This window comes from Auxenochlorella protothecoides, assembly GCF_000733215.1.
Source record: "Auxenochlorella protothecoides strain 0710 unplaced genomic scaffold scaffold79, whole genome shotgun sequence".
Classification (NCBI taxonomy): domain Eukaryota; kingdom Viridiplantae; phylum Chlorophyta; class Trebouxiophyceae; order Chlorellales; family Chlorellaceae; genus Auxenochlorella; species Auxenochlorella protothecoides.
In genome coordinates this window covers 9,110-36,029 of record NW_011934155.1, presented here as the reverse complement: position 1 = coordinate 36,029, position 26,920 = coordinate 9,110, and the positions used below count along the sequence as shown (strand labels likewise).

General features: G+C 63.0%; 10 protein-coding genes across 10 annotated transcripts in view; 5 read left to right on the top strand and 5 right to left on the bottom strand.

The window, feature by feature from the left end:
- Positions 1-6: 6 nt before the first annotated feature.
- Positions 7-2,003, bottom strand: F751_6002 (Tropinesterase; the record flags this gene model as incomplete). The annotated part of the gene is made up of 4 exons (XM_011398018.1): positions 7-162; positions 366-485; positions 639-1,471; positions 1,631-2,003. 4 exons carry the CDS (start codon positions 2,001-2,003, stop codon positions 7-9), a joined length of 1,482 nt encoding a protein of 493 aa, XP_011396320.1.
- A 514-nt stretch (positions 2,004-2,517) lies between these two features.
- On the top strand, positions 2,518-6,189 carry F751_6001 (Crooked neck-like protein 1; the record flags this gene model as incomplete). The annotated part of the gene is made up of 10 exons (XM_011398017.1): positions 2,518-2,610; positions 2,708-2,804; positions 2,981-3,381; positions 3,589-3,703; positions 3,876-3,943; positions 4,073-4,243; positions 4,498-4,735; positions 5,002-5,570; positions 5,697-5,906; positions 6,100-6,189. 10 exons carry the CDS (start codon positions 2,518-2,520, stop codon positions 6,187-6,189), a joined length of 2,052 nt encoding a protein of 683 aa, XP_011396319.1.
- Positions 6,190-6,295: 106 nt separating this feature from the next.
- F751_6000 (hypothetical protein) lies at positions 6,296-6,562 on the top strand (the record flags this gene model as incomplete). The annotated part of the gene is made up of 1 exon (XM_011398016.1): positions 6,296-6,562. One exon carries the CDS (start codon positions 6,296-6,298, stop codon positions 6,560-6,562), a length of 267 nt encoding a protein of 88 aa, XP_011396318.1.
- A 140-nt stretch (positions 6,563-6,702) lies between these two features.
- Positions 6,703-8,446, bottom strand: F751_5999 (Citrate synthase; the record flags this gene model as incomplete). The annotated part of the gene is made up of 3 exons (XM_011398015.1): positions 6,703-7,891; positions 8,040-8,141; positions 8,298-8,446. 3 exons carry the CDS (start codon positions 8,444-8,446, stop codon positions 6,703-6,705), a joined length of 1,440 nt encoding a protein of 479 aa, XP_011396317.1.
- Positions 8,447-14,048: 5,602 nt separating this feature from the next.
- Positions 14,049-14,896, top strand: F751_5998 (Proteasome subunit alpha type-3; the record flags this gene model as incomplete). Its single annotated transcript, XM_011398014.1, has 2 exons — positions 14,049-14,105; positions 14,255-14,896. 2 exons carry the CDS (start codon positions 14,049-14,051, stop codon positions 14,894-14,896), a joined length of 699 nt encoding a protein of 232 aa, XP_011396316.1.
- A 1,589-nt stretch (positions 14,897-16,485) lies between these two features.
- F751_5997 (hypothetical protein) lies at positions 16,486-17,241 on the bottom strand (the record flags this gene model as incomplete). The annotated part of the gene is made up of 2 exons (XM_011398013.1): positions 16,486-16,596; positions 17,140-17,241. 2 exons carry the CDS (start codon positions 17,239-17,241, stop codon positions 16,486-16,488), a joined length of 213 nt encoding a protein of 70 aa, XP_011396315.1.
- Positions 17,242-17,608: 367 nt separating this feature from the next.
- Positions 17,609-19,181, top strand: F751_5996 (DNA excision repair protein ERCC-8; the record flags this gene model as incomplete). The annotated part of the gene is made up of 4 exons (XM_011398012.1): positions 17,609-17,754; positions 17,845-18,152; positions 18,350-18,669; positions 18,936-19,181. The coding sequence occupies 4 exons, from the start codon at positions 17,609-17,611 to the stop codon at positions 19,179-19,181; spliced, it is 1,020 nt and encodes a 339-aa protein (XP_011396314.1).
- A 229-nt stretch (positions 19,182-19,410) lies between these two features.
- On the bottom strand, positions 19,411-21,908 carry F751_5995 (NADPH:adrenodoxin oxidoreductase, mitochondrial; the record flags this gene model as incomplete). Its single annotated transcript, XM_011398011.1, has 7 exons — positions 19,411-19,854; positions 20,101-20,272; positions 20,430-20,608; positions 20,765-21,028; positions 21,186-21,356; positions 21,554-21,661; positions 21,774-21,908. 7 exons carry the CDS (start codon positions 21,906-21,908, stop codon positions 19,411-19,413), a joined length of 1,473 nt encoding a protein of 490 aa, XP_011396313.1.
- Positions 21,909-22,478: 570 nt separating this feature from the next.
- F751_5994 (Importin subunit alpha-1) lies at positions 22,479-25,294 on the top strand (the record flags this gene model as incomplete). The annotated part of the gene is made up of 5 exons (XM_011398010.1): positions 22,479-22,721; positions 23,134-23,804; positions 23,998-24,260; positions 24,463-24,855; positions 25,197-25,294. The coding sequence occupies 5 exons, from the start codon at positions 22,479-22,481 to the stop codon at positions 25,292-25,294; spliced, it is 1,668 nt and encodes a 555-aa protein (XP_011396312.1).
- A 307-nt stretch (positions 25,295-25,601) lies between these two features.
- F751_5993 (Elongation factor Ts) overlaps positions 25,602-26,920 on the bottom strand; it is a gene marked incomplete at both ends in the record, with an annotated part of 2,629 nt that continues 1,310 nt past the window's right edge. The window contains 5 exons of the mRNA XM_011398009.1: positions 25,602-25,652; positions 25,854-25,945; positions 26,137-26,231; positions 26,431-26,552; positions 26,752-26,842. Coding sequence (XP_011396311.1) covers positions 25,602-25,652; positions 25,854-25,945; positions 26,137-26,231; positions 26,431-26,552; positions 26,752-26,842 — 451 coding nt within the window. The remainder of the gene's footprint in view (positions 25,653-25,853; positions 25,946-26,136; positions 26,232-26,430; positions 26,553-26,751; positions 26,843-26,920) is intronic.

The following is a 26,920-nucleotide window of genomic DNA, read 5'->3' as shown; positions in this document are numbered from 1 at the left end:
AGAGTGTCACCCGACCATGCCAAAGTAGTCGGAGGGGTTGTTGGCCAGGGCTGTCTGGTGTGCGTCACCCACTGAACCTGGCTCCTCTCCGTTCTCCAGATCCAGCTTCCTCAGGGCTTCCTCCACAGCCTCTGGCCTGGGGAGGGGCCGGGGTCCAAGCGCCTGTGGAGGGGTCCATGGGATCAGGCGGGCTGGTGGGGGAGCCTCACCGGGTCTGCGCCTCTTCCTGTGATGCATTGTCTGTTCTGCACAGCGTCTCCGCGCACGACTCAGCTGTGACAAGGTCAGGGTATTGCAACTGCCCTCCCAAGATCCTGGAACAGTCACCCCCTCAGGGGCGGACCTTGCTGCCCTGCAGGCCCCACCTTTTGCGCGTCCTGCAGGGTGTCAAAGCGGGGCAGGGTCTTCAGACCCAGGACTTCAGGGCGCCTGCTCACCGCGCTGCCCCTCTGCAGGGCCGCCATCGCCGGCCCCTCCAGGAAGTCCTGCAGCGCTGCCGTGAGGGCCCGGGCGCCATCCGGCAGCGCCCGGTGGCCCATCCCCGGCAGCGTGACGACGCCAGCTGCCGCGGCGGCGGTGGCGGCGCGCGCCAGGGCCGCGCCCTCGCCCCCGCTCACCCATCCGCTCCTTGCGCCGACCATGACGGCGATGTGCGCGGTGACGGCCGGCATGCGCCGCAGGACCGCGCCCGGGTCGAAGTGGAACAGCCAGGCAGGGTCGGCGCGGAGGTCCAAGGGACCAGCGAGGGCGTTTGCCGCGAGTTCCTCGGGTTGGGCTCCAGGCGGCAGCCGCACGGCCGTCCATGCGGCGGCGGCCGCTGCCACTGCCGCCCTCGGCGTCGTCAGCGTCCTTTGAAGATTTGTCCGCGCCGCCTCGGCCTCGGCTGTCGATCCCCCCTCGCGCATCGCCGCCATCCACGCCACGCAGGAAGCGGCGTCGTGGGGCCCCAGCGCCGAGAGCGGGTGCCCCAGCAGGGCCGCCAGCTGGACCAGGCCCTCGAATCGAGCGCCCTGGCCCGGGTACCCGCCCCACCATGGGGCGCTCAGCAGGCTGGCTGAGATGTTGGCAGGGGTTGATGAAGCAGCAGCCTCGCCGGCCCGGCTGCGCTGCCAGGCGGGGAGTCGGGTTGCTGGGCTGCGATAGCCAGGCTCATAACTCTTGGAGCAGCCCGGTCCGTCCTCCACAGGTGCTCCCCCCCTCCGGTCGTCCTCCAGCTGCTCTGGCATCTTGCCATCCTTGGCGCTGCCAGTCTCCTCGAATATGGGAGGGGCGAACTCTACGACGGCCAGGGCCCCTACCAGGCGGGGGCGCTGCTGGGCAACGGCCATGGCGACTGCGCCGCCGACGCCCACTCCAACTAGAGCCAGGGGGCGAGTGTAGAGGTCCAGGGCGGTAATGAAGGCCAGCACATCCTCCGCCAGCACCGGGAGGGAGTAGCGGCGGTCGCTGGACCAGGTGGAGTCGCCGTGGCCTGTGGCGGGGGCGGCAGGGGCAAGAGCTTCCGAAAGGGAGGGGGGTGGATGTAAGTTTTGATTCAGCCTGCACAGAAACCGAGTGATGCCATGCTTGCATCTGTTGCCCGTGTCATTGATGCATGATTTCCACTTCATCAGACCCCTGTTATTCCCACCTCTCATGTCGACGGCCAGCACCCTCATACCACGGGCGGCCAAGGGCCCTGCCACGGGCGACCAGGCCTCAGCACCGGAACCAGCGTCGTGCAACATGAGGACGGTCTCGTCCCCGCCTCTGCCCCACTCCAGATACCTAAGGCGCATGCCCGTGGAGATGGAGAGGTGGCGGGAGCGAGGCAGGTCGGCGGCAGGACTACGGGGCCAGGCCTGGACCTCGTTGGCCAGAGAGGGGCCGGGGCTCAGGCTGTCCCGCAGCTGCTGAAAGTAGGCGCCTCGGTCTCTCTCGGCTTCCTCGGGGGTCTGAGGGTCTGCTGCAGGGCCCAGAAGGGCCTTGTATGCCGCCAGGGCGTCCCTCAACCCGGCAGCCATGTTTGACTTGCACCTTCGGAGTGGCAAGTATTCAGAGTGGGGCACTGGTCGACAAAGTCGGCAGAAGATGAGGGCACAGATATTGCATCAGTTTGGGTGTATTGCTTCTCAGAGATATGGCTGTGCTTCGGATCGCCGACCAGCCTCGAGTCCCCATCATACCTATGCCCCCCGCAACCTCATTGATCGCAGATCATTGCGACACAGCGGACGCGGTGCAATCGCATGAAATGAATCCTATTGTATTGAAAAAACGCCGTAGTCCTACTGTTAGAGCGGATCCAGCCTATTCATGGGGGACAAACCTCGAGTAAGAGGCCCCCGGTCCTCCAGGGGGCGCGAGCCACGTCAGGCCCGGCAGCCCAGATATCGATGGATCCACAGACGAGCGGAGTCGCACCTCCAGACCATCCACTCCCTTACCGAGTATATAGAGGAGCTGTGCAGAGCGTAGCTAGTCTGCGCGGCACCGCAAGGGAAGCCCCCTCTGCCTGACCAGGCCTGGGGTGGAGGGATGGCGTACAACGCAGGCACCACGGCTGGGGAGCGGGAGGTCCGCCTCCCCCGCGCGACTGCGGTGAAGAATCGACAGGCAGCGAGCAAGCAGGTGGGTGGCGTGCTCGTTGGGTGATGATCTCAGCTTTTGTACACGAAGGGCAGGAGACCATCCCCCACCGTCCCTCCCCTCCATCTCTTCCCAACAGATTACTGCGGAGCAAATCCTGCGTGAATCCAAGGCACTACAAGCAGATGATTTTAAAGCGCCTGTGGTCAAGATTTCCGACCCGGAGGAGCTCGCAGGTGAGCAGGGGTGTCCCTCCTGAGGGGGCTGCCAGGGTGGTATGGACTTGGTCCAGAGTCAGATTCTCCCTGAATGCATGCATCCACAGAGAGAGCTTGTGCACTCAGGTTTGCTCCAGCCAACCAGCCTGTCCTCACCGCTGATCCCCCCCTCCCCCCACCACCATTCCACGCAGAATACCGGCTGGCGAAGCGCAAGGAGATGGAGGACGATGTGCGGCGGGTGGGGCGCTGGAACCCCACGGTCTGGGTCAAGTACGCGCAGTGGGAGGAGCAGCAGAAGGACTTCCGGCGCGCGCGCTCCGTGTGGGAACGCGCCCTGGACACCGACCACCGCAACGTCTCGCTCTGGCTCAAGTACGTGGAGATGGAGATGCGGCACCGCTTCGTCAACCACGCGCGCAACGTGTGGGACCGGGCAGTGTCCCTGCTCCCCCGCATCGACCAGCTCTGGTACAAGTACATCCACATGGAGGAGATGCTTGGGAACGTGGCGGGGGCCCGCCAGATCTTTGAGCGCTGGATGAAGTGGGAGCCCGACCACCACGGCTGGACGGCCTACATCAAGGTACTTGGGGTGGGGCTGGGGCGTTTGGAGGTCCATGTGTGCAGTTTAGCGGGCGATTGTGGAGCTGTGCCCTTTCCCAGATGGTCTGTGGCCGGCAGCTCCGTGCATGGCCTTGCTGACCATACCATGGGCGACCGCCTCTTGCCTGGACGGTCGGCGAGGTGCCTGCATCGCAGCGTTTCACATCACCGTCGCCCCCCCCCCCACACTTTGCAGATGGAGCTGCGGTACAACGAGGCAGGACGAGCGCGGGACATCTACGAGCGGTATGTGCGCTGCCTGCCGGACGTCAAGTCCTGGGTGCGCTACGCCAAGTTTGAGATGAAGCAAGGTGAGCTGCGGGTGATGGTGTTCCTGACATAGGTCTCTCCTTGTCGTGCGCTGAGTTTGCTGGATGTCCAAGGGAAGTGTCTGTGTCTCCTGCACGTTCCATCGAGCAGGAGCCTCGGACTCGATCTTGAAGATAGCTTGCTCGTAACCAGGTTGCCTCTTTATTTTGACAGGCGACGTGGCGGCTGCACGCCGCTGCTACGAGCGTGCCGTGGAGGAACTGGGCGAAGACTCGCAGTCGGTGCGCTGCCGACTGGCTGGGCCTTGCCTGCCAGCTTATAGGCTTGAGTCGCCATGTTCCTGCTGCCATGCTGTGCTCAGCACCCTAGTTGTCCCCATATAACTCCACAAACACACCTCTCCCCTGCAGGAGGAGCTGTACATCCGCTTCGCCGAGTTCGAGGAGAAGGTAAAGGAGCCGGAGCGGGCACGCGCCATCTTCCGGTACGGACTGGACACCCTGCCGCGCTCTGGCGTGGGCGAGCTCTACAAGCGCTTCGTGGCCTTTGAGAAGCAGCAGGGCAGCAGGGAGGGGATCGAGGTGCGCTTCGAACCGAGGGATGGGCCGCAAGCTGTGTTCTGAGCTATGCTACTGAATGTGTACGTCGGGATTGCGGCCGGCATCGCACTGGCATGGTGGAGAATCTGGGGGACAGGAGTGTGTTTATGGAGGTCCCTGGGCTGTGCCGGTGAGGGTCCAGCTGTCAGACGCCCGCAGCATCAAGCTTCTTTGCATCAATCGTTCCCCCCAGGGCTACAACCTTCTGAGGAACCCACCCTTCCTTCCTCTCACAGGAGGTGATCGTTTCCGAGAGGCGGCAGCAGTACGACGCCGAGGTACGCGCCAATCCCCTGTCCTACGACACCTGGTTCGACTACATCCGGCTGGAGGAGGGCGCTGGAGACCTTGGCAGGATACGGGAGGTGTATGAGCGCGCCATCGCCAATGTGCCCCCCGCGCCGGAGAAGCGATACTGGCAGCGCTACATCTACCTCTGGATCATGTATGCCCTGTTCGAGGAGCTGGTGGCAGGTGGGCGTGGCGCGGGTTTTATTGGGGGTTCAAGATGGAGACTGAGAGGGCCCTGAAGGTGTCATGTGGGGGTCGCTCGACCCGACTGGGTGCTGGGGAATGGTTCACTGTGAGGCGTCGCACACAATCGCCAGCCTGGTATCTTGTGCCAGACTGGTGCATAGAGTGCAGCAGTCCAGGGCTGAGTTGATCTCTTGAACAACCATCAGATGTACCTTCTTAAACACACACACACACACACCGCCCTTTGATCCCTGTCCCGTCAGAGGACGTTGAGCGGACGCGAGAGGTGTATCGCGCCTGCCTGAAGCTCATCCCCCATGCGGCATTCACCTTCTCCAAGATCTGGATCATGGCCGCACAGTTCGAGGTGCGGCAGCTGCGCCTGGACGCGGCGCGCCGCATCCTGGGCATGGCCCTGGGCATGGCCCCCAAGGACAAGCTCTTCCGCTCCTACATCGACATGGAGCTGGCCCTGGGCGCCGTTGACCGGTGCCGGACCCTGTACGAGAAGTATGTGGAGTGGAACCCCGCCTCGGCGGGGGCCTGGGCGCGCTGGGCGGAGCTGGAGCGGGGCCTGGGGGAGGATGAGCGCGCGCGCGGGCTGTACGAGATGGCGGTGAGCCAGCCCGCTCTGGACGGCCCGGAGCTGCTGTGGAAGGCTTTCATCGACTACGAGATCGCGAGCGGGCGGCGAGACGCTGCGCGCGCGCTGTATGAGCGCCTGCTGGCCCGCACCCGCCACGTCAAGGTCTGGCTCAGCTACGCGCGCTTCGAGGCCACGCCGCTGGCCCTGCTGGCGCAGCGCGATGAGGAAGGGGAGGAGGAGGGCAGGGTGAGCGAGGGAGAGAGGAGGGCCGAGGCGGAGCGTGCCGAGGGCGGCGCGGCGGGCGTGGCGGCGCGCGAGGCGGCTGCGCGGCGTGTGTACGAGCGCGGCTTCCGCGCGCTGCGCGAAGGCCAGGCGGAGGCCAAGGAGGAGGCCTTGCTCCTGCTGGAGGCCTGGCGCGCCATGGAGGCGGCCAGCACCTGCCGCCCGGCAGAGGAGACCGAGGCGGCGGTGGCCGCCGTGGCCGCCAAGATGCCGCGGCGGGTGAAGCGGAAACGCGCCATCGTGCTGGAGGACGGCACACCCGCGGGCGGCACGGAGGAGTACTACGACTACATCTTCCCGGTGAGTGGATTGAGAGGGGTGCTCGAGGTTGCGGGGGGCGGCGTGCCGGCGGCCGCCGCGATCGGAGGAGGGGTGGGACAGCAAGGGCCTGTGGCCTGCCGACGACCAGATGCACACCGTCCACCATACCGCTATCCAAACCCCCCCCACCATGTGAAATGATCCACCATCCCGTCGGACCCCCTTCGTACAGGACGAGGCGGCGGCGGCGCCCAACCTCAAGATCCTGGAGGCGGCGTACAAGTGGAAGCGGGCGCGCATGGAGGCGGGCGTGGACGCCTGACAGGCAAGTCTTGCTGCACGTGCGCATTCTGCCATCTCGTCGCCCTCTTGACCTTTGACTCTCCGAAATCCATACCAGAAGCCCAGGGTCTACAAGCAGCAGGGGTATGGGAAACATGCGGGGGATGTGCACGATACACTCATGGTCTGCCCCGAGTGGTGGGCCAGGCCGGGGGCGAGGGGCCCTGGCGTCCCCTCGCAGGCACCGCAGCAAAATTGCACGACTGGGGGGGCATGCATGCCGGCAAAAAGTGAAAAGGGGGAACGCAGGATGGTGGCATCCCCACGAGGGTCGAGGGCCATTCATGACAGCGAGTGTTTCTTCCTTGGGTTTGAGGTGGTGGAGCATGCGGCAGAACACAGGGGGGGGGTGAACGACTTGGATGGGAGGGTTGGGTGGCTGGCAGGGTCAGGCCACTGGCGTCCAATTGCCAGAGGTTGGAATGGTCGTCCCAATCCTCCTCGCTGGCGCTGCCGGTCCACGCCATGGCTCATCCTGGTAGCGGTTCGTCTTTCAGCGTCCTGAGGGTCGGGCGGTGGTGGAGACCATGCGGGACAGGAGGTTTCCCCTAAACACGCCCTGCCCCTCCTTGCCGTTGATCTCGATCTTCCCGCTCTCGGTGCGGTCCACGTCGGCAACGTACTTGCGGCGCAGGTGGCCCGTGTAGATCTGGCGCGGGCGCGTGATGCGGTTCACGGGCTCGCTGACCATCTCCTTCCACTGCGCCACCCAGCCCACGGTGCGGGCCATGGCGAAGAGCACGGTGTACATCTCCACAGGGATGCCCAGGGCGCGCAGGACGATGCCGGAGTAGAAGTCGACGTTGGGGTACAGCGAGCGCTTCACAAAGTACTCGTCCTGCAGCGCGATCTTCTCCAGCTCCATGGCGATGTCCAGCAGCGGGTCCTTGATGCCCATCTTCTCCAGCACGCGGTAGGTGACCTGGCGCATCAGCTTGGCGCGCGGGTCGTAGGTCTTGTACACGCGGTGGCCGAAGCCCATGAGGCGGAAGGAGTCGGTCTTGTCCTTGGCGCGCCTGATGATCTCGGGGATGCTCTCCACGCCGCCCAGGTCCTGGATCTCCTGCAGCATCTTGAGGACCGCCTCGTTGGCGCCGCCGTGGGCGGGGCCCCACAGCGCGGCGATGCCCGAGGCCACGCAGGCAAAGGGGTTGGCCTGGGAGGAGCCCGCAGTGCGCACGGTGGAGGTGGACGCGTTCTGCTCGTGGTCCAGGTGCAGGATGAAGATGATCTCCAGGGCCTTGGCCAGCTCGGGGTCCACCTCGTAGCGCTCGCAGGGCACGGCAAACATCATGTGCAGGAAGTTCTCCGCATAGGACAGGTCGTTGCGCGGATAGATGATGGGCTGCCCGATGCTGGTCTTGTACGCCATGGCCGCCAGCGTCGGCATCTTGGCGATCAGGCGGTAGCAGGCGCGCAGCTGCTGGGCGGGGTCACGCGTGTTGGCCACCTCGGGGTAAAAGGCGGCCAGCGCGCCCACCACGCCGCACATGATGGCCATGGGGTGGGCGTCGTGGCGGAAGCCGCGGTAGAACTGGATCAACTGCTCGTGTACCAGCGTGTGCATCTTGATCTCGCGGCCAAACACGCGCTTCTCCGCGCGGGAAGGGAGCTCGCCATGGAGAAGCAGGAAGGTGGAGTCCAGCATGTCGCCCTCTGCCGCCAGCTCCTCGATGGGGTACCTGTTGTTGGTTTATGGAAGGGGGGGGGGTGGAGCTCGCGCTGCATGTCCACTTGGTGCAGGTGCCAGAGCCACCAAGGCGAGGATTGCCATGCGATGGACCTCGTTCTGTTCCCCCCCCACACTCCCTCAACCAACCCGTCGCCCACCCGCGGTAGAGCAGGACGCCCTTGTTGCCGTCGATGTAGGTGATGGAGGACTCGCAGGAGGCGGTGGACCCAAAGCCAGGGTCAAAGGTGCAGATCCCGGTTCTGGATATGGGGAGCAGGATGGAAGGTGGGAGGCATGTCCGTGTGTGTGCAGAGCAGCATCCCCGTCGGCTCCGACATAGGGCACGTGAGGATGCTAGCACTCTGGGAGCACGTCGTGCACATTGCGACACCCACCCCGATGAGGCACACGCTCACGTGGACTGCAGCTTGCGGATGTCGATGAACTGGGTACCGGCGGAGTCCAGGAGCACCGGCAGAACAATCTCGGAACCATCGGGCATCTTCAGGGTCGCCTGGCCCTCCTCCTTCGGCGCATCGGGGACAACGGTCTTTCCGTCCACCATGCCCACCATTGCTGTGGGTGGCGGTGCGGAGTCTGGGTGGAGTTGAGCAGGCGTCTGCTCTGGTCGGAACCCGAGGACAGTCTCTCGCTCTAGCGGGTGCGGTGCTCAGGATACAAAAGAAGCAATAACGATACAATGTGGGTCGATGATTTGTGATTGCAATTGACAAGTGACGGCCGAGGGGCATGGGGTTTATACCTGCGGGCGGGTGAATTACTGTGCTGCTGTGGTGTCGTCAGCCGGGAATGACTAAGGGGGGAGCCACGTGGGCGCGAGGGGCACCCGGGAAAGCACGATATACCCTTACCCCCCCCCTTCCGGGCTTGTGCCGGATGCTAGCAGCTTGTTCCCGCAAACGGGATATCGCTTGCGCAGTTGCTTGCTTCAATCGGCAAACCACGGGGTTTGGGGGGCGAGGGGAATGGAAGGGGAAGCAGGGGTCCACCAAAAGCTATGGGACGAGGTGCATTCTCAAGAAAGCACTTGGTCAGCATCAGGATGTTCACCCCTCAATTCACGTCGCGGTTGACAACGTTGACCTTGCATGCCGTGTTGACACACCGCTTCGTGTCCCACAGTTCCGTCCACGTCTCCACGCCATTGCAGACCCGCTTGTGCCGGTGGGCGTGCAGGGTGGTGTGACAGGCGCACCACAGTTTGGAAGTCCTGTGCTCGTCAACCACCACCACCCTGCACACCCGCCGCAAGAAGCGTATCCAGGGCCCCGACGGAGCCCCCCGCATGATGCCCCCCCGGTCCCGGGCCGACCAGTTGCCCACGCCCACGATAGTGGTCATTCCAGGGGGGGGCGCGGAACTGCTCCGCTAGCCGGTTGATGGCCCGCTCCCTGGCGACGTAGGCTTGATGCCGCAGCTTCCGAAACGGCTTCTCGTGCATGTGCCAGGCCAGGCCCCGTCGCAAGGTGGCGTCGATCCACGCGACCCGCGACAGGAGCACCTCTGTGCTGGCTGTCTTGTGGGTTGGGCACCTCTGGGAAAGGGGGCTTGAGGAGGGGGGGGGGCGGTTGAACATGCGGCCCTCCTCGTGCAGGAAGTCACACACGCGCGCCGTAGGAATGGTTGCCTGCGTTACGGGCTTATTGTAGTAGGTACCGTGGACTGTGGCCTTGACGGCAACTACTATGTCGGCCGTGGTGAAGGTGCCTCCGAGGGTTCGAGTAGCGGGGGCAAACCGCGCATTGTTTCCAACTAATTGAAGATTTTCAGATGTAAATAAACAGTCTGGGGGGTTCGGTGATCTGTCGTCGGGCTTTTACTAATTTAAATCCCGCGCGAACTGGGACTCCTGGAGCGTAACTCGCGAGTTTCTACTGTAACCTGAATATTTTGACACAGCAATCTGCCATGCATCGCGCGTTCGCATCCCGACGGGACATGGTAAGGCCCCACAAAGCGTTCAGAATAGACCAGGCACAACGAAGAGGCCTCCCAACCCGAGCAAGCATTTAAAGGTCTAGAAAGTGTTTTACTTTCGCATGGATCGGGTGGAAAGGCGGTAGGGGAGCGGGGTCTCGTCCCGGGGGGTGGGTGGATAGGGGGTCGGATAGAATGTAGGTCTCACCGAAGAAAGGGGTGTAAATATGGCACGATGCGCGCATGCCTGTCTCAGTTCCTGGTCTCTGGCACAGCGCATGCACGAGCAGCAGTCCCACCTATCGATTGAGGTGTCATATAAAGCACTTCTCGGACGCCCCCCCCACCCTCTTCTGGATCGACGCCTCCGCGTCTACACCCTTTCCGTGCCTCGCCCTCGCACAACAACCCACTTCGACGCAATGCCATCCGACTCTAATGCCTCGGTGAGTCCCGGAGAACGCTGGGAAGTTGTAATGTAGGACTACCGCAGAGTTGGGCTGTCGTCCATTTGGTGGCTGCTGCGGTGTTCCGGCCGCGTCGACATCTTCAGGGTGTGCGCGACCCGTCGCCTTGGGAACATAATTTCACTCGTCGAAGACCATCCACGACCTTTTCACTCCACTCGATAGAGGTGCCCGGGCCATCTGACTCCTAGGTCACCAGTCGACAGCGACCCTCGCGTTGCCATGACTGAACGCCTCAGTCAGCCGTGAGTGTGATACTCTTATCGTGCAGTTGGGTTAAGGGGTGGGTGGACTGGGTCGCGTTGACATTCAGGCATAGGCGTCTCTCGCAATCTTCACCACCGGCCACACCCCCCCCTGGGGTTGCTATGACATGTAGGTCTAGCCGCAGACTGTCCTCGCGTCCACTCCTTGAACAGGGTGCCTGGGGCCAGGCCGAGACAGCTCCCCAAGCTGGGCAACCCGCTGCAGCCTCGGGACTGGGTGCCCCACGGCCGAGGCTGCGACACGGCCGAGGCTGCGATCCGGAGCCGTGACTGCCTGATGCGCTGTGCGGGAAGGAAAGCGCGGCCCGGGGAGCGCCAACACCGCATACATCAAAATTGGCTGGCACAAGCCGCCTCTGCCCCCCCTCCGAGGTGTGGCGATGTCGCTTGTGCCAGCCAATTCTGATGTATGCGGTGTTGGCGCTCCCCGGGCCGCGCTTTCCTTCCCGCACAGCGCATCAGGCAGTCACGGCACCGGATCGCAGCCTCGGCCGTGTCGCAGCCTCGGCCGTGGGGCACCCAGTCCCGAGGCTGCAGCGGGTTGCCCAGCTTGGGGAGCTGTCTCGGCCTGGCCCCAGGCACCCTGTTCAAGGAGTGGACGCGAGGACAGTCTGCGGCTAGACCTACATGTCATAGCAACCCCAGGGGGGGGTGTGGCCGGTGGTGAAGATTGCGAGAGACGCCTATGCCTGAATGTCAACGCGACCCAGTCCACCCACCCCTTAACCCAACTGCACGATAAGAGTATCACACTCACGGCTGACTGAGGCGTTCAGTCATGGCAACGCGAGGGTCGCTGTCGACTGGTGACCTAGGAGTCAGATGGCCCGGGCACCTCTATCGAGTGGAGTGAAAAGGTCGTGGATGGTCTTCGACGAGAGAAAATCCGAGATGTTTCTCCAAGTCGACGGTGAGACCATCCCCTGAGGATGTCGATACAGTCGGATCCAACAGGGTGCCTGGGGCCAGGCCGAGACAGCTCCCCAAGCTGGGCAACCCGCTGCAGCCTCGGGACTGGGTGCCCCACGGCCGAGGCTGCGACACGGCCGAGGCTGCGATCCGGTGCCGTGACTGCCTGATGCGCTGTGCGGGAAGGAAAGCGCGGCCCGGGGAGCGCCAACACCGCATACATCAAAATTGGCTGGCACAAGCCGCCTCTGCCCCCCCTCCGAGGTGTGGCGATGTCGCTTGTGCCAGCCAATTCTGATGTATGCGGTGTTGGCGCTCCCCGGGTCGTGATTCCCTTCCCGCACAGCGCATCAGGCAGTCACGGCGCCGGATCGCAGCCTCGGCCGTGTCGCAGCCTCGGCCGTGGGCACCCAGTACCGAGGCTGCAGCCGGTTGCCCAGCTTGGGGAGCTGTCTCGGCCTGCCCCCAGGCACCCTGTTGAAGGAGTGGACGCGAGGACAGTCTGCAGCTAGACCTACATACCATAGGACAGGGGGGTTGGCTGATGGTGATAGCTGCGCGAGACACATGTGCACTGATGTCGACGCGACCCGGTCCGCCCATCCCGTCCCAACTGCACGATAAAAGTATCACACTCACGGCTGGCTGAGGCCGTCGCCCATGGCAGCCGGGGCACGAGGGTCGCTGTCGACTGGTGACACAGGAGTCAGACAGCCCGGTCAATCCTGTCGAATGGAGTGAAAAGGGGTGTGGATGGTCTTCAACGAGGGAAAGTATGTTCCCAAGGCGACGGGTCGCGCACACCCTGAAGATGTCGACGCGGCCGGATCCCATCCATGCAGCCACCAAATAGACGACAGCCCAACTCCGCGGTAGTCCTATAGTACGACTTCCCAGCGTTCTCCAGGACTCACCGAGGCATTACAGTCGAATGGCATTGCGTCGAAGGGGGCTGTTGTGCGAGGGCGAGGCACTGAAAGGGTGTAGACGTGGGGGCGTCGGTCCAGAAGAGGATTTCTGGGGGGGCGTCCGAGAAGTGCTCTATATGACACCTCGATCGATAGGTGGGACTGCTGCTCTTGCATGCGCTGTGCCAGAGACCAGGAACTGAGACAGGCATGCGCGCATCGTGCCATATTTACACCCCTTTCTTCGGGGAGACCTATATTCTATCCGACCCCCTATCTACCCCCCCCACCCCGGGGACGAGTGCAACGGGAGCTCGCCAGTCATGCACAGCACATCCTTGGACCACCCGTCCCCTATGCACCCCTGCCTGTTCCACAGTCCACTCCAACCCTATGACTTGGAACTTACTTGCCTTCCCACGGCACCATTCACCATGGGATGCGACCCCTTTGCATGCCAACCTTGGACCAAGGGACACTTGCCCCCCCTGGGTATAACTACCCACCGACTTACGTTGTAACGGCCTTATTCCTGACAGTCTGTAGGTTATGTTTCATATTGATAGAGTAAGGTCGTACCTGAACCATTGAGACCGGAGGCAGAGTGCCCCAAGAAATCGCTACCTCTCCCGCCCCCAGGGCGACCCCGTTACAATCCAGGGGGGTGAAAGAATGGTGTGAGTCACAGCGAGTTTCAGACCATCATGCTGGGTGCAATCATAGCATTCCGAATCCTCCGCTTAGTATTTTGCTGGGACGGTCTACCGATTGATCGAGTGTAAATGGGTATCACTTACATTGCTGCCAGGTTTGTGCCTTTCTACATGAGCAACAGAACTGGTGACCGTGAAGTTTCGAACGATTGCCAAGCCTGAATCGATCAACTGTGTTCATGGCTTACTCAGTATTTTCTAGAAGCTTTTTAGTATCGGAGGGTGAAGGCGGGCCAGTGGTTTTGAGCTAGGCTGGGCCTGCCAACGCACTCAGCATCCTCGCGCTTTGTTGGGGCATTCCCCAGCACGAGGAGAGGAGCGCACCCGCCCCAGGCGGGCCATGCCCGACGCATTACTTTTGCAGCTCTGTAGAAGAACAGGTGTAATGTCGAGACTATAGATTGGACATATCTCCTCGGTCTCCAAGCAGCGTCCGCACACCTGAGGATCCCAGTGATCACCTGTGCGCCGGAGTCTGCCCTCAGGCTTTGAGCCCCTGGGATCCGCGGATACCCCAGGATGAGTGGCATCGGCACAGGGGTAAGCAGTGGAGGCCGGTCCCTGTTTGATACCTGGTGAATGGGAGCCTATCGATCTGCTGAAGCCCCCTCCCTTTCCCACGCGCACAGTATGATCTGTCCGTCAGCACATTCAGCCCCGATGGCCGGGTATTTCAGACTGAGTATGCACAAAAAGCGGTGGACAGCAGCGGGTAAGGCTTCTTGCGATTGGTCTGCGTCCTATTGCGGCAGCCCTCGGTGTGGTGATCGCCCCAGCTCCTCGAAACCCCTCCCTGCAGAACGGTCGTTGGATTACGATGCAAGGACGGAGTCGTGCTGGTGAGGCCTGCGTATCGGTGGCATATGATACAGGGCGAAGGATGGTTGCCAGGAAGGTGCAAACATTGCATTGTCATGCAGAGCCTTTGACACTCCACAGGGTGCCGAGAAGCTCATCATTTCCAAGATGTTGGTAGAAAACTCCAACCGGAGAACCTTCCCAGTGGACCGCCACGCCGGGGTGGTGAGTTGAAAGGGGGCTGTGGGCTGGGCAGTCAGGTGTGCTCAAGGTCGCGCATCTCCTTGCAGGGCGGTGCCGTATGCATCGGCCAATTCATCGCCCAGCCCGGCACCATCATCCCCCCCCCCCCTAACCCCCTCCGCGCTCGCCAGGCGGTGGCAGGCCTGGCGGCGGACGGGCGCGCGGTGGTGGACCGCGCCCAGAGCGAGGCACAGCAGTACAAGGGCTTCTACGGGCACCGCATCCCGGGGCACGTGCTGGCGGAGCGCCTAGCCTCCTACGTCCACGTCTTCAACCTGTACTGGTACGTGCGGCCCATGGGCGTGACCTCGTTGCTGGGCGTGTACGACGAGGAGGGCCCCGCGCTGTACGCCGTGGACCCCGCCGGCACGGTGCACCGCTACTACGGCACGGCGGTGGGCAAGGGGCGCCAGGCCGCGCGCAACGAGATCGAGAAGCTGCGCCCGGGGGAGCTGACGGTGCGAGAGGGTGTGAGGGCTGTGGCCCAGATCCTGCACCGCGTGCACGACGAGGAGAAGCCCTTCGAGGCCGAGCTGGCCTGGGTTTGCGAGGAGTCGGGGCGGACGTTCCAGAGGGTCCCGCAGGCGAGTGGAGGGGGGGGTGGGGACTGGGTAGGGCGCTGGGCGTCTCGGGAGAGGGGGTTGGGGAGCGGGGCGACGAGTGCTCTCACCCATGCAATCCCAGACGGCTCCGATGGCCCCCGATCTGCACAGGAGTTGGTGGATGAGGCGGAGCGCCTGGCCAAGGAGGCGCTGGAGGCGGAGGACATGTGAGTGGGTGACTGTGACAGACTTGCACTTGTGTCCGTTCAAGGCCGTGGCATGTGGCAGGAACCTCGCTCGCAGTCCGTACAACAGTCATGAGGTGTGGGTATTGTCACACCTCCATGCAAGATCTGGCAGGTCCACCCCCCACCCATGCACCACACCATCACCGCAGGGACGATTGAGACCTCGCCGTCTGCCGTCATGCCTCCGTGCTTGTGATTACTGGGTGAAACCATTGTGGATACTCAAGCTCCAGAGGAGGTCAGGAAAGGGGACACGTCGTGTCGGAAACGGATCTCAGATTCGCGGAAAGCGCGGGGGATACGGAACGCTTCCGTATCTACAATGCCGAAAATTCCGTGCTGTACAAACTCATGCATGCACCCGTCGGCAGACGTCTGTAATTCCCTCCGCCCCCGAATCATCTTCTGTGCTCCAGTGGTGCCCCACGAGGAGAGCCTACTCGGTCGCGCCATGCCGGCTGCCGGGTCTCCGCAGGGGTTTAGGAATTCGACCCCCTCCCGCACCAGGCGAAGCCAGGCAACATCGTTGCACTGCGACGAAAGCGCAGTTTCACCTCCAACTATAGCTTCACAGGTGTGCATACCGAAATTGGACTGTACAGCCGGTCGTCAGCAACTGGTTAGTCAACTCCCCTCCCGACAACTCCTGTCCACGCAGAGACCGAGACGACCGTCCCTTGAGATACTCGCCATCTGCAACCGGTCACAGCCCAGTGGCGCATCCCAACAACAAGTTGCAAGTCTCCTCGGCAGGTGAGCGGTGCTGACGGGGCAGCGCTGATTCATTCGGGTATGGGTAGCTGGGTGCCTGCCGACCTCGCCAACGTATCGTGTTCCGGTGACAGCTCCTCACCTGTCCTCGCTCTTCCCTGCAGGGCGCCGCGGTCCTATGTGAACACTTGGGACTTGGAGCTGCCGCAGTGGGGCACAGCCCTCCCTGCTACATACTCCTGGGATGCTAACAATGGAGCAGGGACCAGCAGCACCACCATCACGGCAGCGCCAGCTGCTTGATGCTTTTACCATGTTACCTACAACTTTCCAAGCCAACACAGCCCTTTTTCCCAGCAACACCAATCTTTCCCTTCCCCTCCCTTGACACTTGGTGGTACACCGTGCTGTGCATGCACAAAGTCAGTATCGTGCACTCTTTCTTCCTGGCGAGTCTTGCAGCACCTTGCTGCTCCGTGGCAGAAATGTAAAGCAATCCTGAGCCTTTTGATAGCCACATAAAGGAGGGTGCGGTGAGTGGAGTGGCCAGGCATGCAAGTTTCTCGCAGCACAGGGCAGGGGGAGATGCGGAATCACTGGGTGAGACAACAGAAGCCGGATTCCAGTCACTCTGCAACAGTGTCTTAAATTGGGCCCCTCAAGGATACATCCCAATCGGATTCCTTTCGGTTTATGCCGGTGTAGGCTTCCAGCTGTTCGAGACTCCGCAGGGCCAACTGGATCTCCTTCTCCACCCTACCGGGGTCGGTGAGGTCCTATCAAAAGAAAGAGTGGCACGGACATGTTATAAGGAGGTCTATGAGCTGCTACGGCGCCTGTTGTAAGGTCTTGAGAATCCACCTAGGCCCCTGACTGCAGTCGCCTCCCCACCCCAGCCCAGCCTGCCTTGTTCTTGTGGAACTCCTGCTTGATCTCCGCCAGTACCTGCTCCCGCTTGATGGACGGGAAACGCTGAGCGGCACGGAGAATGTGGCGATAGAGCATCAGGATCTGAATAGACCGGGTCATGCCTCCTCACACCAGACGCAAGACCTCTCAGGGGATGTTTCGCCTGCCGGGCAACACTGTAGCGATTGGGCCACCCTAGGCACCGTTCTTCTGGACAGCCTTGTTACACTGCTGGAGTGCGTGAACCTCTGCGTTTGAATTGATGGAAGTGACTGTCACTGGAGGATTGTTTGGCCATAACTAAGAGTTTCAAGCTGCATGCACGGTGGCATCGGGGCCAGAGGCACCAACCCCAGAGGCACCACACAAGACGAACACACATGCTGTCCCTGTCCGCCTCAAGCCTGCGCATTGGTTCTCACCCTTCTGACACTTCCTCCAATCTCTATCAGATTGAGCAAGGCAAATCTGGTGAGGGGTTGGGGGAGGGCACTCTGCCAGCCAAGTACAGTGGAGGTGGCAACCACGCCTCCAATTGCCTCCAGCTTCGCAATGGGCTGCCAGTAAGGCATACATATCTATCACATCTATTTCCTGCACACACACCTCTAGCTTCTCGTATGCCTCCTTGCAGCCTGTGGGGGTGTAGAGTGCGTCGTCGTCGTTCGTCTCCGCCTCAGCCTTGGGCTTGCGAGGGGTGGGGGACATGCAGGGCCACGGCAGGGCTGCTTATGACAGATTTGAGAAGCAGTGCTTCGACATTAGGTGTTCGCAAATTGTTGGTGACAGCCTATGGCATGCAAGTAGTGCATGGGCATGACGCGCGCGCGCGTGCGTTCCGAAAGCAGGGGGCGATACTGTCGGATCACTTGGTCCCTCGCTGGTGCACAAACTCATCCGATGACTTTTGGCATGTGTATGTTGTTTCTCGAAGTTAAGTTGCCCTTGGATATTGCCTGACGGGCAGTGTGTGCCTGCGGATGTAGTGGACCCCTCCGGCGGAGGTCAAAGCCACAAGCTCAGCGTGCTCTCGGAGCATGGTCTGACAACCGGGCATGGAGCCCATAGAGTGCAGATGGATGTTCCAAGAAGGCTCGAGGATGCCAGGGAGGGCCTGAACATCCGATCATGGCTCTCCGTGTACCAGCGCGACCGGTCTGGAGGGGTTTATCATATGCATGCGGACTCAGGGTCCGAGGCAGGGCTGGGCAATGCTTCTAGGTGATGCATGTCGGCATGCAGACCTGGGACCTGGCATGCTGACCGGCTGGCACCTGCATGCTCACCCCAGCACCTCCCCTCATACGCCAGGCTGTCCCACCTGGCACTGGACCCCGGCACCTTGCTGCGGCCCCTTCCCCTGGGGGGCGTCAACTGGCTTGACCTGGAGCGGGTGGAGGACAGGTACCTGTTGGCAGCCAGCTCCGACGCCTCCGTCCTGCTGTACGACACGCAGGGGCAGGAGGAGGAAGCTGCCGGCCAGGTGCCTCCCGGCCAGGGCCCGGCCCTCCCGGGCCTCGCGCCGCTGTTGAGCCTGACCAAGGCCAGTCCCGGCGGGCACAGGTTCAGCGTCTCCAGCGCCGCCTGGTACCCCCTCGACAACGGTCTCTTCGTCACGGGTGCGTCACGGGTTGGGAGGGGGAGGCCTCGTGCGCTTGCCTGCTGGCCTGCGCCCGCAAGTCTCCAGTAGCTTGACGACACTGTGTTCCTGAGCTGATTGGGGGTATCCACACCACCACATGCCCAGTTCTTGTCCTTCCCCCACCACTCCTCCAGCCTGCCCCACTCTTACCCCCTCCGCCTTCCCCCCTGGCAGGCGGCTACGACTGCCAGGTCAAGGTGTGGGACGCCAACACCCCTGCCCTGGCTGACAGCTTCTCCCTGGACTCCCGCGTGCACTGCCTGGCGCTGTCCGCCGTCCCCGGCGCGCACTGCCTGACGGCAGCGGGGTGCGAGGATCCGGCCATCCAGCTCTGCGACCTGGCCTCCGGCGCGCGCCTGCACAGCCTGGCCGGGCACCGCGCGCCCGTGCTGGCACTGGCCTGGTCCCCCGCCGCCGCCTGGCAGCTGCTCAGCGGTGCCGCGGACGGATCCCTACGCGTGTGGGACGTGCGCCGCGCCGGCGCCAGCCTCGCGGTGCTGGACCTAGAGTCCACGGGCCCCGAGGGCGCGCTTCCCGCGGCCGCCGCGCGGTCGGCGGCCCCGGATCCCGCGGCGCCGGCCGCCGCGCGCGGCGCGCGCGCGCACCGCGGCGCGGTCACCAGCCTGGCACTGACGCGCGACGGGCTGCGCGTCGTGTCGGCCGGCGCGGACGACGCGGTGCGCGCCTGGGACGGCGCCAGCTTCCGCAACACGCTGGTCAACTTCGCGGCGCGTTCAACCGCGCGCGGCGGCCGCGCCAGCTGGCGCTGGCGCGCGACCCGGACGCGCTTTTCCTCCCCTCCGGCTCGGCGGTGCTGGGCTACGACCTGCGCAGCGGCGCCGCGCTGTGCACGCTGCGTGGCGGGCACCACGAGGCCGTGCACGCCTGCGTCTGGAGCGAGGCGGGCGGCGGCACCCTATACACGGGCGGGGCGGACCGCCTGGTGCTGACCTGGCGCCCGAGAGCTGGGCGCGGTGAGGACGAGGAGGATGCCTGGAGCGAGTGAGGGCATGCAGGGGGAAGGTTGGGATACTGCTGGGTCGTCGAGTGCGACCCGTCCTGGGTTTCAGGATAGAACTGCACACCACCAGGAGCCCTGCTCCTATGCATTCCCGCCTCGCTGCGCACACTCGAGCGAGCATGTCGCCGGCCTGCCCCCATCCTGCTCCCATGTCAAAACAAGTCACGGCATGCACGTTCCCAGGGAGGGACCAGGGCAGCACATACATGGGCGTTCAAGGTGAGCCTGGCGCCGAGGCGGCACCTGCCACCGCACAGGCCAGCATGCGCTCGACGCTCGTCATCTTCTCGCGCGGCTTCCCCACGGCTTCCCCCGCCGCCACCTCGGCGGCGTCGATCCGGGCCCAGCCCGCCCAGGGCACCGCGATTGACTCCGGGGCCAAGGCTCGCTCCAGGCCGGCCCTCCGCTCCGGGGTGGGCCAGTCCGCCTGTGCTCGGACCATGCCCTCCACCGTCTGCTCGGCGTCGGCCAGGTTGGTGCCGATGATGCCGCTGGGGCCCCGGCTCAGCCAGCCCACGACGAAGAGGCCGGGGACGGCGGGGGCGTCCGCCGCCACGCTTTCCAGCACCTGGCCCATCCGGTTGGGCACCACACCCCGCTCCGCATCAAAGGGCAGACCGGGGACGGGGATGGAGCGGTAGCCGATGCTCTTCAGCACCTGCGAGAGAATCAAGGGGGGGCAGATGCTGGGAGACAGGCCGTTGGGATGGGGAGGATGAGGGTACACTGGTGTTGGCCGCCCCCGGCACAAGGTGAATGCCACGCCATGGAGAGGGAGACTTGCAGTGGAAGGCTGCACCACTTCTCTCCCTGGCAAGGCAAACCCCAAACTTCCCTGAGCGAGTTTCCGTCATTACACCCTTCCAAGGCATCCAACTCTTCCTTGCATGGCCAGGCAACCCACCAGGTTGGCTGGGAGCAGGACTGACTCGCCGGTGGGCACAGATCGCGCGGCTCCCGACGGCGAGGCCTCCAGGCGCTGCTTCTCAAGTTTTATGCCCGCCGCGAGCCCACCCTCTTCCCGGGTCTCAACGGACGCAGGGGAGCTGAGGAAATGCAGGTGCAGGGTCCGGGGCCTGTGGCCAGGATGTGGCAAGGGTGGCAATGGGATCGGCGTGCTATAGGGACACGAAAGCTATACCCCTGCGCCCGCGTGCCCGAGCATGCGGGCCCGGCAATGTGCATGGCACCTGCCAGTCGGTCCCCCACCATACACACCACACAGCACCTTACCCCTTCCTCTGCGCTGCCTCTGCCTTTGTCAGCACCTCCATGACGCGCCGCTTTATCCTGGACGCCTCCATCTCCGCCCTGCACGCCGGGGTCAGCGTGTCGAGCGCCCCGCCGTGGATCTGCACGCCGATGCCTGGCATGCTGAGCAACTCCCTCAGCTCCTTGGGGGTGAAGGACGCCTACCGGGCATGGGTGGACGATCGCGAGATGAGCTCGGTAGGAATGGGTGCTGGGTGGGGGAGTACGCCGGCCCGGGGTGATCTGGCAACAGCACAGCTTCAGGGCTCATGCCCCAGAAATATCCAAGATTCCTTCGCTCCATTGCCCCCTCCCACCTGCACGGGGCCCCTGCGCCCGATGACATGGACGTCGGTGACGGCGCTCCTGCGCAGCGTACGCAGCGCGTGCTCCGCGATGTCCGTCGACGCCAGGCGCTCCGGGGGCTGCAGCAGGACGCGCGCGCAGTCCAGGGCGACGTTGCCCAGCCCGACGACTGCCACGCTTTGCACGCTGCGCAGGTCGATTGGCAGGCCAGCCTGGGAGGGGTGGCCGTTGTACCACCACACGAACTCGCGCGCCGAGTACACCCCGGGGGCGGCCTGTGAATTGAGGGATGGGGAGAAGCAGCACGTGAGGAAAACGCCGTTTTCCAGTGGCCTCAGGTGCATGATATCCTAGATCAGGCGACCATACTGCTTTCCCACAAAAAGAGCAGACCAATCTCATGACCGGTCAGCTGATGCCCTAGTACCTCACCTCCCCGGGGATGCCAAGGCTCCTGTCTGACTCAGCGCCATATGCCAGGACCACGGCATGGTATTGCCGCCTCAGCTCGTCCAGCTGGACCTCCCTGCCCAGGCGGAGGTTGCCGAAGAAGCGTAGGTGTGGGCTGGCGCCGGCCAGGTGGCTAAACTGATGGATGACGTTCTGTTTGCGCATAGTGTGTAGAGGAATTTATGCAATGAAGAAGAAGCCCATCCACAATTTTTCATGCATTTGTGTGGGCATCCATCGCTCACCCTCAAAGGAGGGCAAAGGTGCATGCACGAAACCTCTTGATGCCTGCCCCGCCCCTCTCCTCCACATGTTCCAGGAAACAAGGTTTCAATCCACCTCCGTCCCACCTTGGTGTCTGGGTGGTCAGGGGCCACTCCCGACCGAACAAGGCCAAAGGGACTTGGCAGGGCATCAATCAGGTCCACGGTGGACCCCTCTAGAAACCGCTTCAGCAGCTGTGCAGAGAATATGGAGGCAGGGTGACGCACAAGGAGCAGGTGCTGCTGGTCTTGAGTGATGTGCTTGGTGCTGGGCCGAGTGGAACAGAGGCCAGGCCTAATGGCTCACCCTGTCTGCAGTGTAGAACCCTGCAGGACCCGCTCCAACAATGCAGAATCGCTTGATGTCGCATGCTTCCGTTCCGAACCAGCGCGCTGCTAATCTCGACGCGCCATTATACTGGCGAAGCGTGCATTGTAGCATCGCCAGCCCGCCTGCGAGCGCCATCTCCCTCCCTCACACCCCTAAAGGATGACCATGTCCAGAAGCTGAGCGAGGGGCACACAGGGATCTGAGGCACGTCGCCGCATGCACTGGAAATGTTGTGGGTATTTAATCTGAATTTTCGTACGGGGTTTAGCCCTCCTCCTCATACTGGCATGCACACACTGCGCATCGATCACGCGCCCAGGATAATTCAGCTTTTCTTGGAGGCGCTCTGGCCCTTTGAACACGGGACCTCCTCGCGACAAGGGCTGCAGAGGGAGACTCGATCGGGCCCTCAGACTCCAAGCACCGCCCAAGCTGTGCTGTATCTGACGCAAGGCATCTCCTGGTGAGCCCTGCCCGACCGCCGCCCACGAGTCAGCCGGAGTGACTGGCCGATCACAGGGCACCCTCCCCCTTTGTGCCTGTACTCCTTACACTGGCCCCAGCCTCGTAGAGGATGAGTAGTAGAGCAGACAGCAAATCTGGATCGCGTAGGAACTTCAAGAAGGGTGGGTGGGGGTGTCACCTCGGCGTCGGCTCGGCCCGGGACCTCAGGGTCCGAACATGGGGCGGGGGTGCGCCAGTCTCGCACCCACCACGCCCTCGCGCACCTCCCATGATGCCACCACCTTGCACGCAGGCATCGACCTCGACGAGGCCCGGCGGAAGCGAGAGGACAACATCGTACAGTTGCGGAAGGACCGGCGGGATGAGAACCTCCAGAAGAAGCGCATGGTCAGCACCGTGGCTGTGCAGACCGGGGAGCTGGAGACCACCCGCTCTACGCCGTCTGGAGTCCAGCAGCGGGTGCGCGGGAGGGGCGAGCCCGCCTCGTGCACTGGAGTACGGGATGTGTTCATGTGTGAGGGGGAGTGTCAAGTGTGTGGGAGTGCCTGTGGCACGGCCTGAGGGGTTGCCTGGCATGTACACAGGCACTCCTCCTGAATTCAGTGCGGCAAGCGTTGGGGGATGGGGGTAGGGCGGCACTGACATGTGGTTCTGGAGAGGGACTCCTCTCCGTACTTGGGGCGACACCAGCCTGTACCGGCCGTGAGGCTCCCTGTCTTGGCATGTCCTGACAGCCCGCAGCATCCTCTCACCCTTTAGCCAATATCCCATGCCCCAACAACTCCCTCTTCCACCTACCCCCTCTTCCACCTACCCCTCATCCCTCCTCACCCCTTCCCCCCTCCCCACCCCCCCCCTCGCACCCACGCAGCTGGAGGCGCTGCCCGGCATGGTGGCGGGGGTTATGTCGGAGGACCCGGCCGCCCAGCTGGAGGCCACAACCCAGTTCCGCAAGCTGCTGAGCATCGAGCGCAACCCGCCCATCGAGGAGGTGATCTCGGCGGGGGTCATCCCGCGCTTCGTGGCCTTCCTCCAGCGCGGCGACGCGCCCCAGCTCCAGTTCGAGGCGGCCTGGGCGCTGACCAACGTGGCGTCGGGGACCAGCGACCACACGCGCGTGGTGATCGATGCAGGGGCGGTGCCCATCTTCGTCGCGCTGCTGGCCTCGCCCGTGGACGACGTGCGGGAGCAGGCGGTGTGGGCGCTGGGCAACATCGCGGGCGACTCCCCGCGCTGCCGCGACCTGGTGCTGGCCTGCGACGCGCTGGGCCCGCTGCTCGGCCAGCTGCGCGAGGAGGCAAAGCTTTCCATGCTGCGCAACGCCACCTGGACGCTGAGCAACTTCTGCCGCGGCAAGCCGCCGCCGGAGTTCGAGGCGGTGCGCGCCGCGCTGGGCGCGCTGGCCCGCCTCATTCACTCCCCGGATGAGGAGGTGCTGACCGACGCCAGCTGGGCGCTGTCCTACCTGTCCGACGGCACCAACGACAAGATCCAGCACGTCATTGATACGGGAGTCGTGCGCCGCCTGGTGGAGCTCCTCCTGTGGGTTTGAGGGGGGGTCCGTTCAGGGTTCTGAAGTGCAGAGTTAGGACTTCGGGGGATGGGTGGGAGGTGGGTGAGCGTGGCGGTCAGAGAAAGCGTGAATGCTGAGTGGGGTCTGGACTGTCGCTGCGGGGCCATGGGCTCGGGTGACTCCACTCCACCCCCCCCCACCCCCCGATCAATCGACTCGCAGACACCAGGTGCCGTCGGTGCTGGTGCCGGCCCTGCGCACAGTGGGCAACATCGTGACCGGGGACGACTCCCAGACGCAGACGGTGATCAACTCGGGCGCGCTGTCCTGCCTCCTGGTCCTCCTCACCTCTAGTCAGAAGAAGTCCATCAAGAAGGAGGCATGCTGGACCATCAGCAACATCACCGCCGGCACGCGCGAGCAGATCCAGGCGGTCATGGATGCGGGCATCATCCCTCCGCTCATCAACCTGCTGGCCAACGCTGGTGAGGATGGGAGGGGGAGGCTCGGGTGTGTTTGTGAGGGAAGGGGGGGTTGTCTGAGGGTTGGTGGGTGCTCTTCAGTTTGGCCTGTGCTGTGGTCTGCACGGTGCGAAGCACCACCCCCTGTCAGACCCAGCCACACTCAACCCACCTCACGTTCAAAACACACACATGCGCACACCTTGACCACCGCCCACTGCTGCAGAGTTCGACATCAAGAAGGAGGCGGCGTGGGCGGTGAGCAATGCCACGTCTGGCGGCTCGCACGACCAGATCCGGGCGCTTGTGGCGGCGGGGGCCATCAAGCCCCTCTGCGACCTCCTCATCTGCTCCGACGTGCGCATCGTGACCGTGGCACTCGAGGGCCTGGACAACATCCTGCGCGTCGGCGAGGGCCTGCGGGAGATGGCGGGGTCGGGCGGCGTCAACCCCTTTGCTACGCTGGTGGACGAGGCGGAGGGCGTGGACCACATAGAGCAGCTGCAAAACCACTCCAACGAGGACGTGTACGAGAAGGCGGTGAACCTGCTGGAGACCTACTTTGACGTCGAGGACGGTGATGTCGAGGGGCTGGCCCCCGCGGTGGACGCAGCCGCAGGTGTGTGGGGGGCGTTTGGAAAGGGAGAACAGCTTTTTTTGGTGGTTGGGGGGATCATTGGTCTCTTAGGGGAAGGGACGGCATGAACAGGGCCGAAATTGGAGGTCTTGCACACCGTCTGCGGGTTCTGGAGGAGGGAGGTTCCCCTGGGGGTGATGTTGGGAGGGCATTTGGCATTCACACCACCTCGGCTGAGAAGTCGGGCCCTCTGCATGAAGTTGCCTCTGGCGATGCTGTTGGGCCTGGAGCATGAATCCAGGGTCTGCAACTGATAGTTTGGCGGTGTAATTCCTTTGAACACCATCATTCACCTTGATCCCATACAACCCTCACGTGCACAGGGACGTACGCGTTCGGAGGCGGCAACAGCAGCGCTGGCGGCGGCTTCCCGGCACAGGGGGCCCCCCAGGGCGGCTTCAACTTTGCAACCATGCAGTGAAGGCTCTGTGCAGGTTCCCCTGTCTTCCCTGGTGCGTTTTTCCACATGTGCTGCTGTGATATGCAAACGCAGAATGAAGCGTGAGAAGTGGGGAGGGTTGGGGCCTGAGGTCGACTCAGTCTTTGAGGCTGTGTGTCCCTCAGCTGGCTGGATCAACGAGGCGGGGGACAGGCTCGCAACAGAGGCTGAACCTCCCATACCATCGGCCTGTGCCTTGGACTGTCCCGGATCAAGACATCACACGAGTACCCAAGCCGTGACTCTTTCAGACAGCAACAGCTTACACCATATGTATCAACAAAAGAAATCATGCCTTTCCACCAGTCTGTGCTGCCACCTCAGCTGCAAAGTCAGATGTCTGCATGAAGGCGATGGGGGAGAGCCAGCATATGTATCAGCAAGCAGTGGTAGTTTTGGTCTTTGAGGATAGCATTGCCTGCGAAACAACACCTCACACAGGGTTTTGTTCCCGAAATGTAGTGATTGTTAGTGCCTCGGAAACCACAGATGATGGCGTCCCATGTATACCATAATCCCCCAAACAACACCTGCTCCCCACCTTCTTCTCGAGACCTTCGCCGAGGTTGAACCTCGCGAATCGACGGATCTGGATGTTCTCCCCCAGCTTGGACACATGCTCCTTCACCACATCTGTGTCAGAGACAGTGGGAAGGGGTAGTGGTGAGGAGGCAGAGGAGCTGGCGTTGATAGTAATGGAGGTGCTTCTGGGGCAAGGCAGTCCTTGCACTGATGGCAAATACGCGGCAGTGTTCAATTCGCCGAAGCACTGTAAAAGATCCCCTGCTCCCAAGAATCAAGCCACTCCTCCCTCCAGCGCTCACCCTCGACTGTCTTGGTGGGGTCCCTAATGAAAGTCTGGTGAAGAAGGGTCTGCTGGGTCAGCAGCTTGTCCACGCGGCCAGCCACAATCTTGGACCTGTGGCGGGGTGGAGCAAGGAGTGTAACACCGTGCACGCATTCCTGAGAACCTTGACATGCTTAGCTGAAGCCTTGCCACTGCTTTCCCTGATGGAGACTGCATTATCGCCAGAGCCTGCCCCAGAAAGCTGATTCCCCCTCCTCAAATACAATTGGCAGAGGGCATCTGATGCTCCCCCTTACATTCCAGCACCAACCTGATGGCTTCCGGCTTGGAGGCCAGGTCTTCCTTGGCGGCCTCAATCTCCGCCTCGCGCCGCCTGACCTCCTCGGGAATGTCGGCGACGGAGACGTACTGCACCGACCCTGATGCCACCAGCTGCGACACATAAGGTCGGGGGGGCCTTGTTGAGTTGCATGAGCCTCCTGTCTTGCACCAGGCAGGTGATAAAAATGATAGAGGTGTGGCCAGATGGGCAAATCCCCCATGACAAAGGAGGGGCATTGTAATTCGTGCCGTGCCCCTGCTTGCTCCCTCCCTGGTTCCGTCATTTCCACACAAGGAAAAGCACGCATACCTGGAGGGCAATGTTCTCGACGAGCTCGGAGAATGCCTCTCCTCGTGCCACAAAGTCGGACTCGCAATTCACCTCCACCATCACGCCGGTCCTGCGCAGAGGGTTTAGGGTTTGAAGGAGACGCAGGATGACTTGCCAGGCAGGTGCTGGCCAGAGATGTAATGCAGGC